At 31.2% G+C, this 16595-nt stretch overlaps 1 protein-coding gene across 4 annotated transcripts in view; it reads right to left on the bottom strand.

Moving 5' to 3' along the window:
• The window catches only part of LOC127707709 (long-chain-fatty-acid--CoA ligase 1-like), a 56411-nt gene that overhangs the window by 19151 nt on the left and 20665 nt on the right, over positions 1-16595 (bottom strand). For all 4 annotated transcript variants that reach the window (XM_052212397.1, XM_052212396.1, XM_052212400.1 and 1 more), the window contains 7 exons: positions 15886-16000; positions 14838-14905; positions 7244-7345; positions 4240-4339; positions 2473-2645; positions 859-891; positions 487-538 (listed from right to left, as the gene is read on the bottom strand). In XM_052212397.1, coding sequence (XP_052068357.1) covers positions 487-538; positions 859-891; positions 2473-2645; positions 4240-4339; positions 7244-7345; positions 14838-14905; positions 15886-16000 — 643 coding nt within the window. The remainder of the gene's footprint in view (positions 1-486; positions 539-858; positions 892-2472; positions 2646-4239; positions 4340-7243; positions 7346-14837; positions 14906-15885; positions 16001-16595) is intronic.

Raw genomic sequence — 16595 nt, forward strand, 5'->3', positions numbered from 1 at the left:
AAAGATTTACTATACTATTCATATGCTTATGCAACTGTTTTTCAAATATCAATAATTATATTAATCATAAATATTTGTTCTTGAGGACTATTGACACCAATATAGTAATACCTTTGTCTCATAATAAGGAATTCCTGTTTCTCATTCTTTTGTTTTCTGTGTAGTGCCGTATTTTTGTTGTTTTTCTTCTGGCCATGTTGTTGTCTGTTTTTCTTTCAATTATAGTTTTTAATTGTCTCCATGGTATTGTTTCCACCTTTATAATATGTTCATCACAGGCAAGACAAAACACTATACACATCATGAGCAGAAGGTGTGTGGTCATAGGTCACTATAAGATATTTATTTGAAACCTTTTAAACCAGCCACATTGTTTCTATATCACGTCCATAAACCTTATAATCTTTAACTTTTGTTTTACTCTGTCGATTATCTGTTTACTGTTCATGTTATGTATCAAAGTTTAAAAAAAGTTTTTTTACCCACCTGTAGTACCACTTGTATAACATACAACACATATATCATCTGGCTTCGCAGGCTGTAAAAAAGACCAAATGTTGTATAATATATTTATTAGAAAATTGTATTAAATGCATGTTATGGTTATAGGTGTGTCATTATAAGAATTATGTATAAACAGACTTTGGTCATTTTGATGCACTTAAAATTATATAAGTGTCAATTTTACTGTTCAAAATGTTTCTTTTAGTATGTTTTAATCAAAAGTCTACTGTGACTTAATATTAAGTGAAGCTTTTCCACAGGAATTCAAACCCACATAATAGTTTAATTAGTCTTTAATTTGGAAGGAAAGAAATCTAAAATGTCTTTTATCATAAATATACATAATACAATTACCTTTGGTTCCTTGGGAGATTTTTCACCCTGTTCCTAAAAATATCAATGTTAAGATGATGTAATCCTTTACAGTATTTGTAGTATTTTTAATTTCTTATAGTTCAATTTCTGTCATACTGATATTTTTGATAAAGTACTTTAACCAAATTGGATTTTACTGCATTGGCTGATTTTTATGGTTTGTTTTGTTAAGTGAAAAATTAGTAAACAAGAATGTGTCCGTAGTACACGGATGCCCCACTAGCACTATCATTTTCTATGTTCAGTGGACCGTCAAATTGGGGTAAAAACTCTAATTTGGAATTAAAATCAGATAGATCATATCATAGGGAACATGTGCACTAAGTTTCAAGTTGATTGGACTTCAACTTCATCAAAAACTACCTTGACCAAAAACTTTAACCTGAAGCGGGACAGATGGACGGACGGACAAACGGACGAATGGACGCACAGACAGAAAAAAAACATAATGCCCATAGGTGGGGCATAAAAACAAGTTCAAGTACCACATATTAATATGGCAGTCATAAATATTTATATCACTGTATCTTGTCCTTTAAAGACTTTGCTGTTCATGGCTTATCTTTATTAGTCTCTATTCTATTAAAATTCCTAACTACACTCTGGAAAATTTAGTTTGGCATAAGGTTATGAACAATTGTACATTTTTGGAAGACTGTATGACTTCTGGATGTCTTTTTGCTTTTATCATGTTGATGGGTTGCTCTCTCTCTATTGTATATCCTGCTTCTCGTGTTTCTCTCACTAAAATATGAAAAGTCATTTCCTTGTCCTTAATATTATTATAACAAAGTTGTTGATTCCAATTTTGCTACCAACTCTCTCATGAACAATTTAAATATTTTTGACAACCTCAATAATATTGTATCATAAAAACATTTACTAATTTTCACTAACATGCAATTTAAAATCAAATAATATAGTGTGACCAATTTTAGCCACATATTCTAAAGCCTTGTGTAAACAGTCACAAGAGAGGGTTGGGGGGGGTCTCCACATATGATTTTTGGTAGTCGTGCAGCTGGGGTTTTAATAAACACCCCCCATTCATATATTAAAATTTAGAGATAATCCTACCTATAATTATATTTCATGGGAAAATCATAACCCATTCAGATATTTCTGAGTTATAGATTATACAATCTGTGACATCTTTATTTTGATGAAAAAGGAAGATTAAACCTGTGTCAATAAAAGACTAAGCAGAAAAATATGGGAACATCCATACTCATTAGATACAAGGAGTGGTGCACCATATTAACACACATCTAACTAATGAAAGATGAAAATTTATGATTAACTTATATTTCCTCAGAGAAATTATGCTCCACTGATATATTTGACATATCAAAATAAAAAGGGACCAATTCCAGCGGCACTTCTACATATACTTTCATGCAAGAGAAGACCCCTTTCCCTGTGTCAAGTCTACATGTTATAAACTATAAAAAAAAGAATAACATTCTCTGCCCATGATCAATAGAATAAGATAATAGAAGCTAAAATACTAACTGTTGACCTTACTTGATCATAAGAGCCTAAATATCAAAATCATTTAATGATACAGGTTTGTATATTTGGTGTCAAACTAACCTCCAAATCACTAAATGATACGAGTTTGATCCCTAACTGTTGTGCTTTAGTCTGTAATTCAAGAGACATTTCTTCCATCATTACAATAGTTTTCAGGTTTGGTGTTTCCTCATATTTATCAAACATGGCCTGAACCTTCTTACATGTATCACAGATAACTAGGCTAATGCTGGCTGAAATATATAATAATATACTGAAATGACTGTATTATAAGGTATGTTGATGATAGATGACTGTTTATGTCCAGTAGCAAATTAAACACATATTTATGCAGGACGAGACTATGTTTATGTAGTATCAGTATAAACCCTGCTTTGTACTAGACCAACATGCTAGTTCACAAGGATGACATGTCACCCTACCTGAACACATAAATCTTTGATATGACCAAGCAGGGGATCAATTCCACCACCTCCTGCTATTATCTTTTATTATAAGGAATGATTACAATATAAATTTCAGTCATTTTTTATTTTATTCTGATGTTGGGTTGCCATTTATTTGATGATATTACTCATATTTCTTTTAATCAAGTGTAATGAATTTTTGAAAGTCAATTATGCAGCAGCGGCTCAGCCACTCTGTGTATAATCAAGTCATACTAGTAACTGTGTATAATCAAGTCATACTAGTAACTGTGTATAATCAAGTCATACTAGTAACTGTGTATAATCAAGTCATACTAGTAACTGTGTATAATCAAGCCATACTAGTAACTGTGTATAATCAAGCCATACTAGTAACTGTGTATAATCAAGCCATACTAGTAACAGTGTATAATCAAGCCATACTAGTAACTGTGTATAATCAAGCCATACTAGTAACTGTGTATAATCAAGCCATACTAGTAACTGTGTATAATCAAGCCATACTAGTAACAGTGTATAATCAAGCCATACTAGTAACTGTGTATAATCAAGCCATACTAGTAACAGTGTATAATCAAGCCATACTAGTAACTGTGTATAATCAAGCCATACTAGTAACTGTGTATAATCAAGCCATACTAGTAACTGTGTATAATCAAGTCATACTAGTAACTGTGTATAATCAAGCCATACTAGTAAAAATGTTCAATACAATGATTCAGATCAATGTTCACCTGCCTTCCTCCACAAACACAAAGAATATAAAATGACTTGCTTTAATTGACCTTCTGCAACATCTAGATGCAAATTAATGTGTATAAGATCATTGGTAGTGTGAACTAAATCTTGCAGCCATAAGTCAACACTTGAAAGAAGACAAGATGAATTTTCCCTAATTGTGAATGTACTTTAATGATTTAAGGCCAGTCAAATATATCATCTCTAAAGATCATTGCAATATGTATTCTTGATAAAGCAAATAACAATTGAGTGTAAATGAAAGTAATTTACTGAAGTGTGAAAAAAGGATACGCATATAACTCTATATTCTATTTAAAGCATTGTGCCATTTAATGTTGACCTAAGTGGTTGTCTTTTGTTATATCTTAGTTTTTTGTCCCTTAGGGAATTTGGTATAGGTAACTGACCTTTGATAGTCTCTGTTAATTTATTACAACTTGTTTAGACCCTGAACAATTTAGAGCTTGGCATAATGTAAAGACACTTGTGTTACGTTGAAGTCTGTAGGTTGACATCTAAATTTCTTTTTAATTTTGGTGTTGATAAGTTGCTGTCTCTCTGGGTTTATACCCTACATTTCTTTTTATTCATAAGCTTTTTCTGTTCCCAATACAAATATAATTGTAAAAATATTGATGTATACAAAATAAAACCTAACCTTGATTGATGATATATGTACATGCTTCTGGTCCTAATGTGTCATATAATGGAACCAATGCCATAGAATAAGTATAACATGCTTGTTCCACAATACCATACTGAAAATAAAACAATCAAACATTATTACATGCTTGTTCCACAATACCATTTTGAAAATTAAATAATCAACAATAATATGCTTGTTCCGCAATACCATACTGGGATTTAAACATCTTTCCTGTATGTAATTTTGGTAGTATCATGCAAATGTTGAAATAACTAGAGGCTCTCAAGAGCCTGTGTCGCTCACCTGATTCTACTTTGGTTTTGGAAATCATGTAAAATTAGATTAAAATCATATCAGATACCCTAATAATGATTGAGGCCAAATTTGGTTTAATATTGGCCCTGTAATTTAATCAAAAGCAGAAGACTTTTGTAAAGTTTACAGAAATTACCAATAAATTCATTGAAATTGTAGAAAATTACTTTATAGGGACAATGACAAATCAGCTACATAGTAACAACACTTGGTCAGCAAATTCATACCACTTTTGGTTTCAATCCATTAAGCGGTTTTCTAGAAGAAGACATTTGTATATATTTTCCATAAGGGTCCTTTGTTAAACTAAGTCCCCCGTTGGCAGCCATCTTGGTTGATGAATTTGCTACAAAGTAATAACACTTGGTCAGCAACCTCATAAGGAACATTCATGCCATGTTTGGTTTCATTCCATTCAGTGGTTCTCTAGAAGAAGTTCAAAATGTAATAAAATGCTTCGCTGGGCGGAGCTTGATACGACCGCAGAGGTCGAACCCTGAACAGTTGGGGCAAGTATGGACACAACATTCAAGCTTGATACAGGTCTGAATTTGGATTGTAATAAAATATTTGACATATTATAGGTTTCTGAATAAATGTAGTCAAAGAACTTGCAATTGGTTATATGAATTGAATTTATATTCAATTAAAGATTTCTTGCTGTTGTGCAATACACTATGCTGTTGCGCTATACTTAGTAAATCTGTTTCTGACACAGAAAGAATGTGGTCTAAGAATTTGAATTTTTTTAATTTACCTATTATGGTCCAATGTCCAAAATCAAAATACATGGTTAGATTCAGCATATCAAAGAACCCCATATATTCAATTTTTGTTGAAATCAAACAAAGTTTAATTTTGACCCCAATTTGGACCAACTTGAAAACTGGGCCAAAAATCAAAAATCTAAATACATGTTTAGATTCAGCATATCAAAGAACCCCATATATTCAATTTTTGTTAAAATCAAACAAAGTTTAATTTTGGACCCTTTGGACCTTAATGTAGACCAATTTGAAAACTGGACCCAAAATTAAAAATCTAAATACACGGTTAGATTCGGCATAACAAATAAATAAATGTGGTCAAAGATTTTACAAATCTAATGCGCCATACTGTGCAATTAAAGATTACTTCTTGAAATTTTTCAATATTTAAAATTTGAAAAAAAAATAATATTTGAAGAATAATTCTTTTTAATTTCTGAAATCTGAAATGAGAAAAAAATGACCCCCCCACAATTTCTTTTTATCCCCCCCCCTTTTTTCCCCCAAAAAATTCTTTCCCTCAAGATATGGTCATAATCTCAATTCAAATTTCCAATGGAATTTGCAACCATAATTACCCATTTAAATTTACCATAGTGCTAACTTAATCTATTTTATAATAGAATTTAAAATATAGTGTCAAATCTTTCATATGGATTTTTTGTTTAAAAAAAAGATGTAACATTTGCAGATATTTTTACTGGTCTTCCTTTATAAATATGCATTTCTTTAAACATAATTTAAAAGCAGTGTAAGGGAAGTAACCAAAACGTTGTATTTGGATTACCTCCCTTACACTGTTTTAAATAATCTTAATTGTTCATTAACCATTACTTTATACATAATTTAAAAGCAGTGTAAGGGAGGTAATTTCAATGATGTATTTGATTTATCTCCCTTACACTGCTTTAAATTATGTTTTGTACTAAAGTATTTGTCCATTAACCAGGACAACCTAGTTTTTCCCACTTTTTTGCCCCTAATTCCTAAACGGTTTGAGCCATAACCCCCCAAAGCAAATTCTGACCATCCCTTTGTGGTATGGAAACTTGTGGTATAATTTCAGAGAGATCCATACACCATTCCACAGTTATTGTCTGGAAACTAGAAAATGCTTATTTTTGGCCCCTTTTTGGCCCCTAATTCCTTAACTGTTGGTACCATAACCCCCAAAAAACAATCCCAACCTTCCTTTTGTGGTATTGAACCTTATGGTAAAATTTCATAGAGATCCATTCACTTTAACTAAAGTTAGAGTGCGAAAACCAATGTGTCTTCGGATGACGACAACACCAAGGTCATACCAATATACGACCACAAAATTTTTTTGCGGTCGTATAAAAAGTTAACGACGACAACGACGGACGCCAAGTGATGAGAAAAGCTCACCTGGCCCTCTGGGATAAAAAGGGCAATACAAAAAGTCAATGAACCATGACTGAAGTGCAAGACAAAATAATCTCCATTGAAATGAGAACTGCCAATGCTAATACAACTGCATACCAAATATCATTGAATTATCTTTTGTGGTTCATCTTAAACTGACCTAAATATAAACTTAAACATGTGAACTATGCAAAATTTTCAAAACATCAATAGACCATGACTGAGGGTGTGTGCCAAATTATCTTCATTGAAATGATTGTGCCATTGCTAATATAACAGCATACCAAATATCATTGACTTACCACTAGAGGTTCCCCTGAAAGTGACCTAATCACATTTGTACACTGTTGATGCATGTGACTTCGTAGAGAGGAGACAAAAAGAAAATAGCATATCTAGTCAAATGAGAAAAGCATGATTCTGTAAAATGAAATATTTTTGATTATTTCTATAAATCATATCAAAACTGCTTTCTAGTTAGTTATATGTTCACATCATTTCTATCTAAGTGCTAATTTTTTAACTACATACGAGTATCAAGGATTTACCTCAACTCTGTTTTGTGAATATAACCCTATTCTTGTAGAATTTGTAGCTGTCTGGTTATTTTCTATTAATCCTGCACCAATACTTGCTGCCCTATTCAAAACCTGAAACGAATTTGATTTAGTATACAGTCAGTTGAAATGTATTTTTGAAATTATATACATTTGAGAAAGTGGTTTACCCTACATAATCTTAGCAGGGTGTCAATTTATATACATTTAATCTTAGCAGGGTGTCAATTTATATACATTTAATCTTAGCAGGGTGTCAATTTATATACATTTGAGGAAAAGGTTATCTATAAAACCATATACATAAGTAGTCTATTTCATATCTGTATGTGCAAGTGGTCTACTTTATATATTAAATTATTAGCTGCAAGAACTTTAGGCACTGTCAACTAAATTACAAAAATGATTATTATTATTATTACATGTACTATAATTAAATGAAATTTCCTGCCAACTTATTTAATAATTCTCAAAGACAAAAAAATCACAAAAGGATTTAAAGGGAAATCACACTATTGTTTATACGCATCGCTATCGGCGCCGCTATAGTGTCGTGACCGTATTATGACGTCGCCGTTTCGAGTCCGTCGTAAAGGTTGCTAATTTCTAAAATGGCGGCCCGCTCAAAGGGACGTTCACTAAAGCAAGAGAAAGCAAATGACGTTTTGATTTAAGTGCAAAAAATGAAAATGCTACTCGAAACGGACAAAATGTATGGCAAAAAAATAGCCGAAAGTGGTCTTGATATGGTCTTGAATTACCTTACGATTGGGTTTAATTCAAATGCGTTACTCTCTTTGAATAAAGATATTATTATTATTATTAATATTATTGAGTTAGTATTTACATACAATACCATTTATACAATTATTTTACTTAAAGGTTTATTAATTTCACCGAAAAATATTGTTAGATATGAGAAATATCAACATTTTTTGTTGATCTGGTGTTTATTATTTGTAGCGAAATCCGTCAGCTCAATTTTTTTTTGTAGAAAAACTTCTTTTATTTACTGTAAAGTTTATATTTTCTTATATTAACATATTTATTGATCTCGCAGATTTCTTAGTTTCACGAAGAAAAAAAATATTTAAAAACAAAAGAGATATTTATAACACTTTTTGGTCGATCATTTCAGTATAATCAAAGAGTACATCGGCGAATGTGAAATCCGTCCGGTCAACTTTTTTTTTTAGAAAAACATTTTGTTTTACTATGAAGTTTAAATTTTCATATAAGATAACTATTAATCTCGCAGATTTCCTAGTTGTATGAAAAAATATTGTAAAACAAAAGAGATATTACTAGTAACACTTTTTGTCGATCAGTTCAATATTGTAAAGCGTTCATCAGTGAGTGTGAAATCCGTCCGGTCAACTTTTTTTTGTTAAATATTCATAAAATATAGTCTAATATTTCTAAGGTCTTCAAATATTAAAATAATCTATCAAATAACAAAAAAGTTCTGACTATTTATATCTCATCCGGTCAATACGGACAATTGTCCTGTCATTAGTGTAACCCAACTGTTGGCAGCGTATCGTCGCGATGCGGTATGTGGGAATATACTGGAAAAATAACAATATACCAAGAGTAACAGCATGTAAGCGTACAGCTTCCGGAATTTCTAGTTTTCTGTCCAACAGAGGGATGTAAATAAGAACAATGAGTTTCGATGTTCCTTTGGTGTCAAACGCCTCTCTCTCTCTCTCTCTCTCTGTTTCTTTTTTTTTTTGGGGGGGGGGGGGGGGGGAGGGGGTATGGGGGCACAAACACATGAACACGAGTGATTCGTAGAGTAATCATATTTGTTGAAATATCAAACGTTATATAAGAATAACGCCAGTTAAACATCACTGTAAAAGAAGCATATACATAATTTTACATCGGTTGCTGTCTGTCGAAATCAAAGAAAATTTAGCACCGTATTATATAGTACATTATACTCAATCTTCCTTTAATGCTTTGTACAGGCTTACATAATTAGGGCACAAAAAAAATCATATTTTGTAGTATTTCTTCAAACTGTCAATTATAGCGAACTGTACGACCAGCAAGTTAAAAAATAAGGTCGCTAGACGTCAGAGCAATCTGGGAATATCAAACACTATGCCTAGTTATTTTTGGACTATTGATGACCGTACTGCCTACAACAACAACAAAAAATCCACACTGTATATTTGGCTTTACAAGACTCCAACAAGAGAAATATTTAACACACACACATGTATTTATGTAGAGTAACATGTCTTTCAGAGTGCTAATCTGTAACCATCACATTATGGTCCGTCTTGTGAAAGAGTATTCATCTCATATAGAAAAAAAATTTGTGCTGATTTTCATGTAATATTTGCCACTGAAAGTTTTGCAAAAATCAAGAAAAAAACGAAAACAAAAACAAAAACAAAAACAAAACAGAAACTAGTAGTTTAGATGTAGGTTCGTGTTCAGATCACTCAATGTGATCACTTGCATGTCAACAAACAGTGATATAGGGAGATTGTCAGATTCCGATCATGACTGTAAAGGTCAACCATTTGTTTAATACAAAGGTAGCTGATTTACTCTTGATACCTTGGTTCTTTAAAAAAAAATGGCCAACATGATATAGCAGAGTGCTGAAAGTGGCACACACAATCAATCAGTTATTTCCAAATTACCTATCATTAATCAGTTTTGGCAAAAAAAGTATATAGGCTATACCATACTGAAACATAAATGTGATAAAAGAATATACAATTCAAGAAAGAGAGGTGCACCAACAGAAAATAGAAACTGCAATCTTTGTTTTAATTTCATCGGATCTCAGATCTCAAAATTTAAACTCTTACCAGAATGTATTCTATCTTACAGTATAACTCGGAAGTTTCTAAGTGGAACTCGAGCTTTAACTAGAACTCTTACTCGAATTAACATTCGAACTAAAAATAAAACTGGAACTTTAACTCTAAATTTAGCTGGAACTCGAACTCTTATTCTACATCAAAGGTTATCCACACTCTCATTTGTCATCTGAAAAAAAATCTCGTAAGGGTTCCACGGAACCCAGTGTCTCGCCTACTTTTGCTGTTAATCGCAGGCTCAACAAAAATGAGGAAAAAAATCAATAAAAATATTCCTCTCGATACTATCTTTTGATTGTAAGAAGCTTCTGTCCAAGTTTGGTATAAATCTAGGATAGTTTATGGATCTAATAAATGTTTAAAAAACTTTAACTGCATACTGTATGTAATGTTAACTGGAAGAAAAACTAAGTCCATTTATAAGTAAAATACGGATAAATAGGTACAAAATTTTGACAAATTTCCTTCGAGATACAAGCTTTTGATCATAAACAAGCTTCTGTCCAAGTTTGGTACATATCCAGGATAGTTTAAGAAAGTTATTGAAATCTTAAAAACTTTAACCACAGAGTGAATGTATTGTTTCCTGGCAGAAAAACTAAGTCAATTTATAAGTAAAATACGGGAAAAAAAGATTTTTTTTTTTACAAAATTTACTTCTGGATACTTTCTTAATATGATCATAAACAAGCTTCTGACCAAGATTGGTACAAATCCAGGATAGTTTAAGAAAGTTATTAAAAATTTAAAAACTCTAACCACAGAGTAAATGTATTGTTTCCTGGCAGAAAAACTAAGTCCATTTATATGTCAAATATGGAAAAACAGGAATTTCATTTTTGCAAAATTTACTTCTGGATACTATCTTATGATCATAAACAAGCTTCTGTCCAAGTTTGGTAGAAATCCAGGATAGTTTAAGAAAGTTATTAAAACTTCAAAAACTTTAACCACAGAGTGAATATTTGTGGACGCCGCCGCCAACGACGACGACAACGACGACGCCGACGACGGAATGTAGGATCGCTATGTCTCGCGAAGGCTCGACAAAAAACTAGAGTTAGATAAAATATATCGACATGTCCACAGAAACACGGATAGATGTAGCAGAACAAGAAAAAAAAACTAGATCCGTTTATTACAAATTAAAAGATTTTTTGAATTACATATCAACTGGGAACATTATATGTTCCTGATATCAATATGGCGATGTGTATTTTATTGTCAATTAACTCTAAATTATCAGATGCATTGTATTTCTCATAACATACCAGCGTTGAGCGATTAATCGAACGGTAATAGAATATACGTAATACATAAAGTTTTAATACACAGGCGATGAACATTGAACATATTATGTACAATGAACATGAAACGATGTATGAAAAATGGGTGCGGGATGATAGAACTCAGAAAAAAAATTGGTTTCCACAGTTCGAATAAATTATGAAGCGTTGTGTAATTACGGAACCAATTTTAAATTCCTACCGAAAATAGGTTTCTTTTAACGTGCTGAGTTTGTGGCATTTTTAACACGGCATTTCAGGTTTTATCTTCCCGGTGCGAATGGACAAGCTAGTGAAATTATGGTAACGAAATTTTTCTGCCTGCAGTCTAAAAGGAACGTGTTACTTTTCAGCCCGGATACCCTCAGGCTTCCGAGGTAGAAGATTCTTTATCTGGAAGCCGAAAATTATTTCTATAATACGGCATGAGGCAAACATTCGTTTTCCCCATACAACAAATGCAATTAAAAAAATGAGATGACTTCAACTTTGACAATTACTTTATAATAAATGTTTAACGATTCGATAGATTGATAAAGATATCAATGAATAATCAAAATACCTTAAAAAATGTTCAAAAATGATATTATATTTTATTTTGTAGTGAAAAGGTTTAATTCAACCCAAGCGTTGCAAGAAATGCTGTTATGCCAGCAACGTCGTTCTATAACGTTAAAAGGTTATAGTTCCCGCCAAAATTCAATAATAAAGATTATTTCCGTTCTAGCGGATTTAAAACATCGGTGACCCCCCTTTTTTATTTATGCTTTTAAAATCTTCCCTGAAGCTGCAACTTTTACAGAAGTTTGAAGGGAAAAACATTAGTAGATTTTTTTTATTTCAAGAAAAATCTATTATAAATAGCAATTAAAAATGGCGGGAAATGTTCAAATGCCTTCAAAAATAAGGAAACCGAGACAAATAAATGTTCATAAGGTACAAGTTACATTTGACTGTTTTTGTTATTCCAGTTAAACATTTTTTTTTTAATAAGTTTGTCTTTTTTTAACAATTTAGAGCGTTATTTCTATATTTCGTTATAACGCGATTCTTTAAGTTTTGATGACGTCATATCTCGAAAACAACATCGGTGACCCCAATTTTTTTTTCGCCTAAAATATCTTAATAAGTATGATCTGTCTACATGCAAAATTTCAATTAATTATTATTAGTAGTATAAATAGTGTGATTTCCCTTTAAAATCGTCCTTCAGGGACAATAACACCTATAGGGAGTTGACTATTCATTTTTTTTTTGCTTTTACAGTTTTTCTTTTTAATATAGTTTCCTAGAAAAACAAATATATATGGGTAAAACTTATCATTTAAGGGCAATAACTCAAAGAAAGAGTAGATTGAAGATTTCTGCTGATCATTTCCTCAAGTCAATTTCTCTTATTACCTATCTTATTATCTAAAATAATTTTAAAGAAAAAACATATCTTATTTCATCTCAAACTTATATAATGATTTTCAAACAAACAACTGTAATAAATTAACCTAATTTCTTTTCTTTATCTTGTGTTTCATATCCGTTTAATTTATTATTCCAAAAATACATGTAACATCTTTCTTATCAGGCACCTGTTAAGTCGATAAATATACTTTTTACATTGGTTGCAATGAAATGCCAAGATTTCCAAGTCAAAGAAAAACTGATAGTTTCACATCTTTCACTCCACTGATGTCATACAACAATAGTTGTTAATGATGCTGCATCAAAATGTAGTGAGAACATGTAAAAAAGGATATGGTTCCTGGCATTTTCTTCTTTATTTACACTAAAAGTCAATGTTATAAAAAGAATAACTAATTAGCAAATTTAAAAATAGAAAAATATTTTCACTTAAGTTGTCACTTGTTAAATATTTTTCTATATATATTTGGATTCTTGGATTAGCTATTTTATAATTCTATGACACCTTCCAAAGGTCACCCACTCATTTTTTGTTTATTATAGATGCTATTAGCACATCAGATTTATCACTATGAAACTTACAACTTATCTAAGAAAGAGAGTCCTACAGGGAAATTTGTGTTTTCTGTGCTCATTTTTTCTGTATGTGGAACACAATTGTTAACAATGAGAATTAAGGTCAAACTTTCAATAGATTTAAATTGTAAAAAGTATTTGATCATGAAATATTAAATCACAAAACAAAGAATTTTCTACAAATTATCAAAATTCGAAATACCTCGGAGCCAGAATCTCTCATATGGCCAAAATTAGCAAAAATGATATTTATTGTAACTTTTTCTTCCTGAAACCAATTATTTATTTTGAAATTAAGGCCTACATTGTGTTTCTTCCATAACAGAGTACCATTTCGTTATATATGGCAAAAATCAGAATAAAAACACTTATCTACATAGTCTTCCTCAGCCCACACACATTTCCCAAAATGAAATGAACCTTTAAGAAGTTGTCACAATTTACTGTAAATTCCGAAATTATTGCGAGGTTTTTATTAATGCAAATAATGTGACTGTGTCAGTATCGATAAGTAAGAACTCACATTCTAATATATGATACATATATCTGTTTTCAATTTTTTCTGAAATCGCAATAATTAATCTTGCATTTCTGTCCATTCTTTAAAAATTGCAATAATAAATGTACACAATAATTTCTGAATTTACAGTAATAGATCACAATTTGCTTGTTTATCAAGTTTCTCTTTATTTATCCTTTGTTTTCAATATAATATACATTTACATTAAAAGTTCATTAAAATCATCATTGAAGGAAAATCAAAAAGCAGGTACAAGAAAAAAAAACCAACTTTATATTAGATTCCCAAAAGTTTATTCAAGGCAAAGATTTTTCAGAGGAGAAGATTTTTTAAAAGTTGACACCAGATGTGGGTTGATGATAAAAGCCTAGCTATGGTATCAGATCAAATAGCCCATTGGTGAGCCAAAATGTACTCAACCAGTGCTATAATTAACATATCAAGTACCATTGCTTCGTTGGTTTATCCTGTCCTAATTTTTCATTCACTCAGAAAAGAGTTTATCCTCACTTTACCATCATCAAAAGCATAATTGTATAAATGTAACATCATCAAAAGAATAAATGTATAAATATTTTATGGGATATTATAAATAGCAGCCATATTGCTGTATAAATTAATGCAGGAAAAAAATGGTTATAAGCATTCTATGAATTTCAAGCTTTAACTTATCAGTGGTACCCATGAAATCAGATAAATATTATGTTGGTTAATGCTATTGCTACAGTATAGGTAAACAAATTATGTCAAGCCTTCCATAAACTTAAGGATACCCTAAATTATTTCTTAAACAATATACATGTTGTGTACAACTGACTATTTTTGGATTATTCACTTATAAAAATTGAAAGATATGGTGTAGTATAGTAGTTTTATGACATTTATTGGTTTACTACCAGACTACCAAACCTTATAAAGTTTTATAATACAACTAATATATTTACATCATTGTACGATATCCATTTATATGGTTCTTTACTACTTGGCTTCCATCCATAGCAAGCACCGTTACCTGAAAAATATAAACTTCCTTTCACTTAATTATAAACAACATGTCAATATATCTGTACCAGTAGCATAAACATACCACCTGTTCTTATTTAATAACACACTATTTTTTTTTAAATTCTTTACTTTCAATCATGCTAAATACTTTTCATTAGGGCTATTTCTAGAAATTGTTTATGGGTGTTGGAAGGCCTTTTATAAAATTAATTTATAGGTCAAAGGTTAAGGGGAGAACACTAGTAGTCTCCATTACAAGTGTATGCCATCAACATTGTCAGTGGTTGTCTTTTGATTTATCTAACTATTATGTTATATGGAGAATTTGGTGTTGACGGCAAGTTTCTGTTTAATTTTAGTCTCATGACAATTTAGAACATGACATTTTGTATAGACAATTGTTGAAGACTTTATGTTGATTGAGTGATGTTTGCTTTACGCCACATCAGTGCAAAAAAGCTATATTATGGTGGCGAGACTGTATGTTGACCTCAAGATATCTTCTGGTTGTTATTTCATTGACACACACCCCAGCTCTTTTATTCATATAGGAATATATATTGCTTTAGACTTTAAACTCCATTTTTATGATTTCTTAAATAGAAGGTCATTGGGATGTTACTGGTAATCTTCATAACAAAGTATGTACATGTATATATAAATTTTTGAATTTTCAAATCTTCTTTTAGCTCCCCTCATACATTATTGCTATAGAGGATTAAGTTCCTTCACAATGGTAAAGAATGCAAGAGTAATGACAAAAAGAACTATCTATATCGTCAAGTTCACGTCATTTTGTTTATCATTAAAGTTGAGCAAAGAAATTACATTTTTTCTAGCTTAGGTATCTACTCCTAATTTCTTAGGTACTTAATATCTATTCCTCCTTAATGTTCAACAAGACTTTATTTGTCTTACAGAATGAATATATAAGACCATATTAATTGATATAAATATAATGATCTATCATGGAAATCTTCTACCTACTTGATACTTGTGCTCCATTTCTGAATGCTTCATAAAGAGTTTGGACATTTTCATCCAGATATTCTAGAAGTTTACCATCTTTACATAATTTTGATATTCTTGCTTTGTCTTTACCCTGTAATTAAAACTACAAATTTAATTTTGTGCAACATTTCTATAAAATCAGTTCTGATAAGATTATATTAGACATAGATAGTCAGTTTATGCAACCATAAAAAATCATAGCTTGATGTCTGATAAAATATACCCTTACGCTCATGTTAAGATAATACACGTTTTATAATTACTCCTTTTTAAAGTCTGTGCAAAGTATTTTGATAACACCACAAAAACTTAACATTGTCCAATAAACCATGAAAAAAGGTCAAGGTCAGATGAAACCTGCCAGACAGACACCTTACAATCATTCCATGCATCAAATACAGCTGCTCTATTGCTTAACGTATCTGAGAAACAGACCAAACCACAAAAATATAACATTGACCAAGGAACCATAAAAAAGAATTCAAGGTCAGATAAATTCTGCCACTTGGACATGTACACCTTACAGTCATTCCATGCACGAAATATATTTGACCTATTGCTTATAGTATCTGAAATAGGGACTTGAACACGAAAACTTGACCTTGATAACTGATCCATGAAATGAGGTTGAGTTCAGGTGAACCCTGTCTGACCAACATGTAGACCTTGCAAGGATCCCATTTACC

The sequence above is a fragment of the Mytilus californianus genome, unplaced genomic scaffold, assembly GCF_021869535.1.
Source record: "Mytilus californianus isolate M0D057914Y unplaced genomic scaffold, xbMytCali1.0.p SCAF_7, whole genome shotgun sequence".
In the NCBI taxonomy this organism is placed as follows: domain Eukaryota; kingdom Metazoa; phylum Mollusca; class Bivalvia; order Mytilida; family Mytilidae; genus Mytilus; species Mytilus californianus.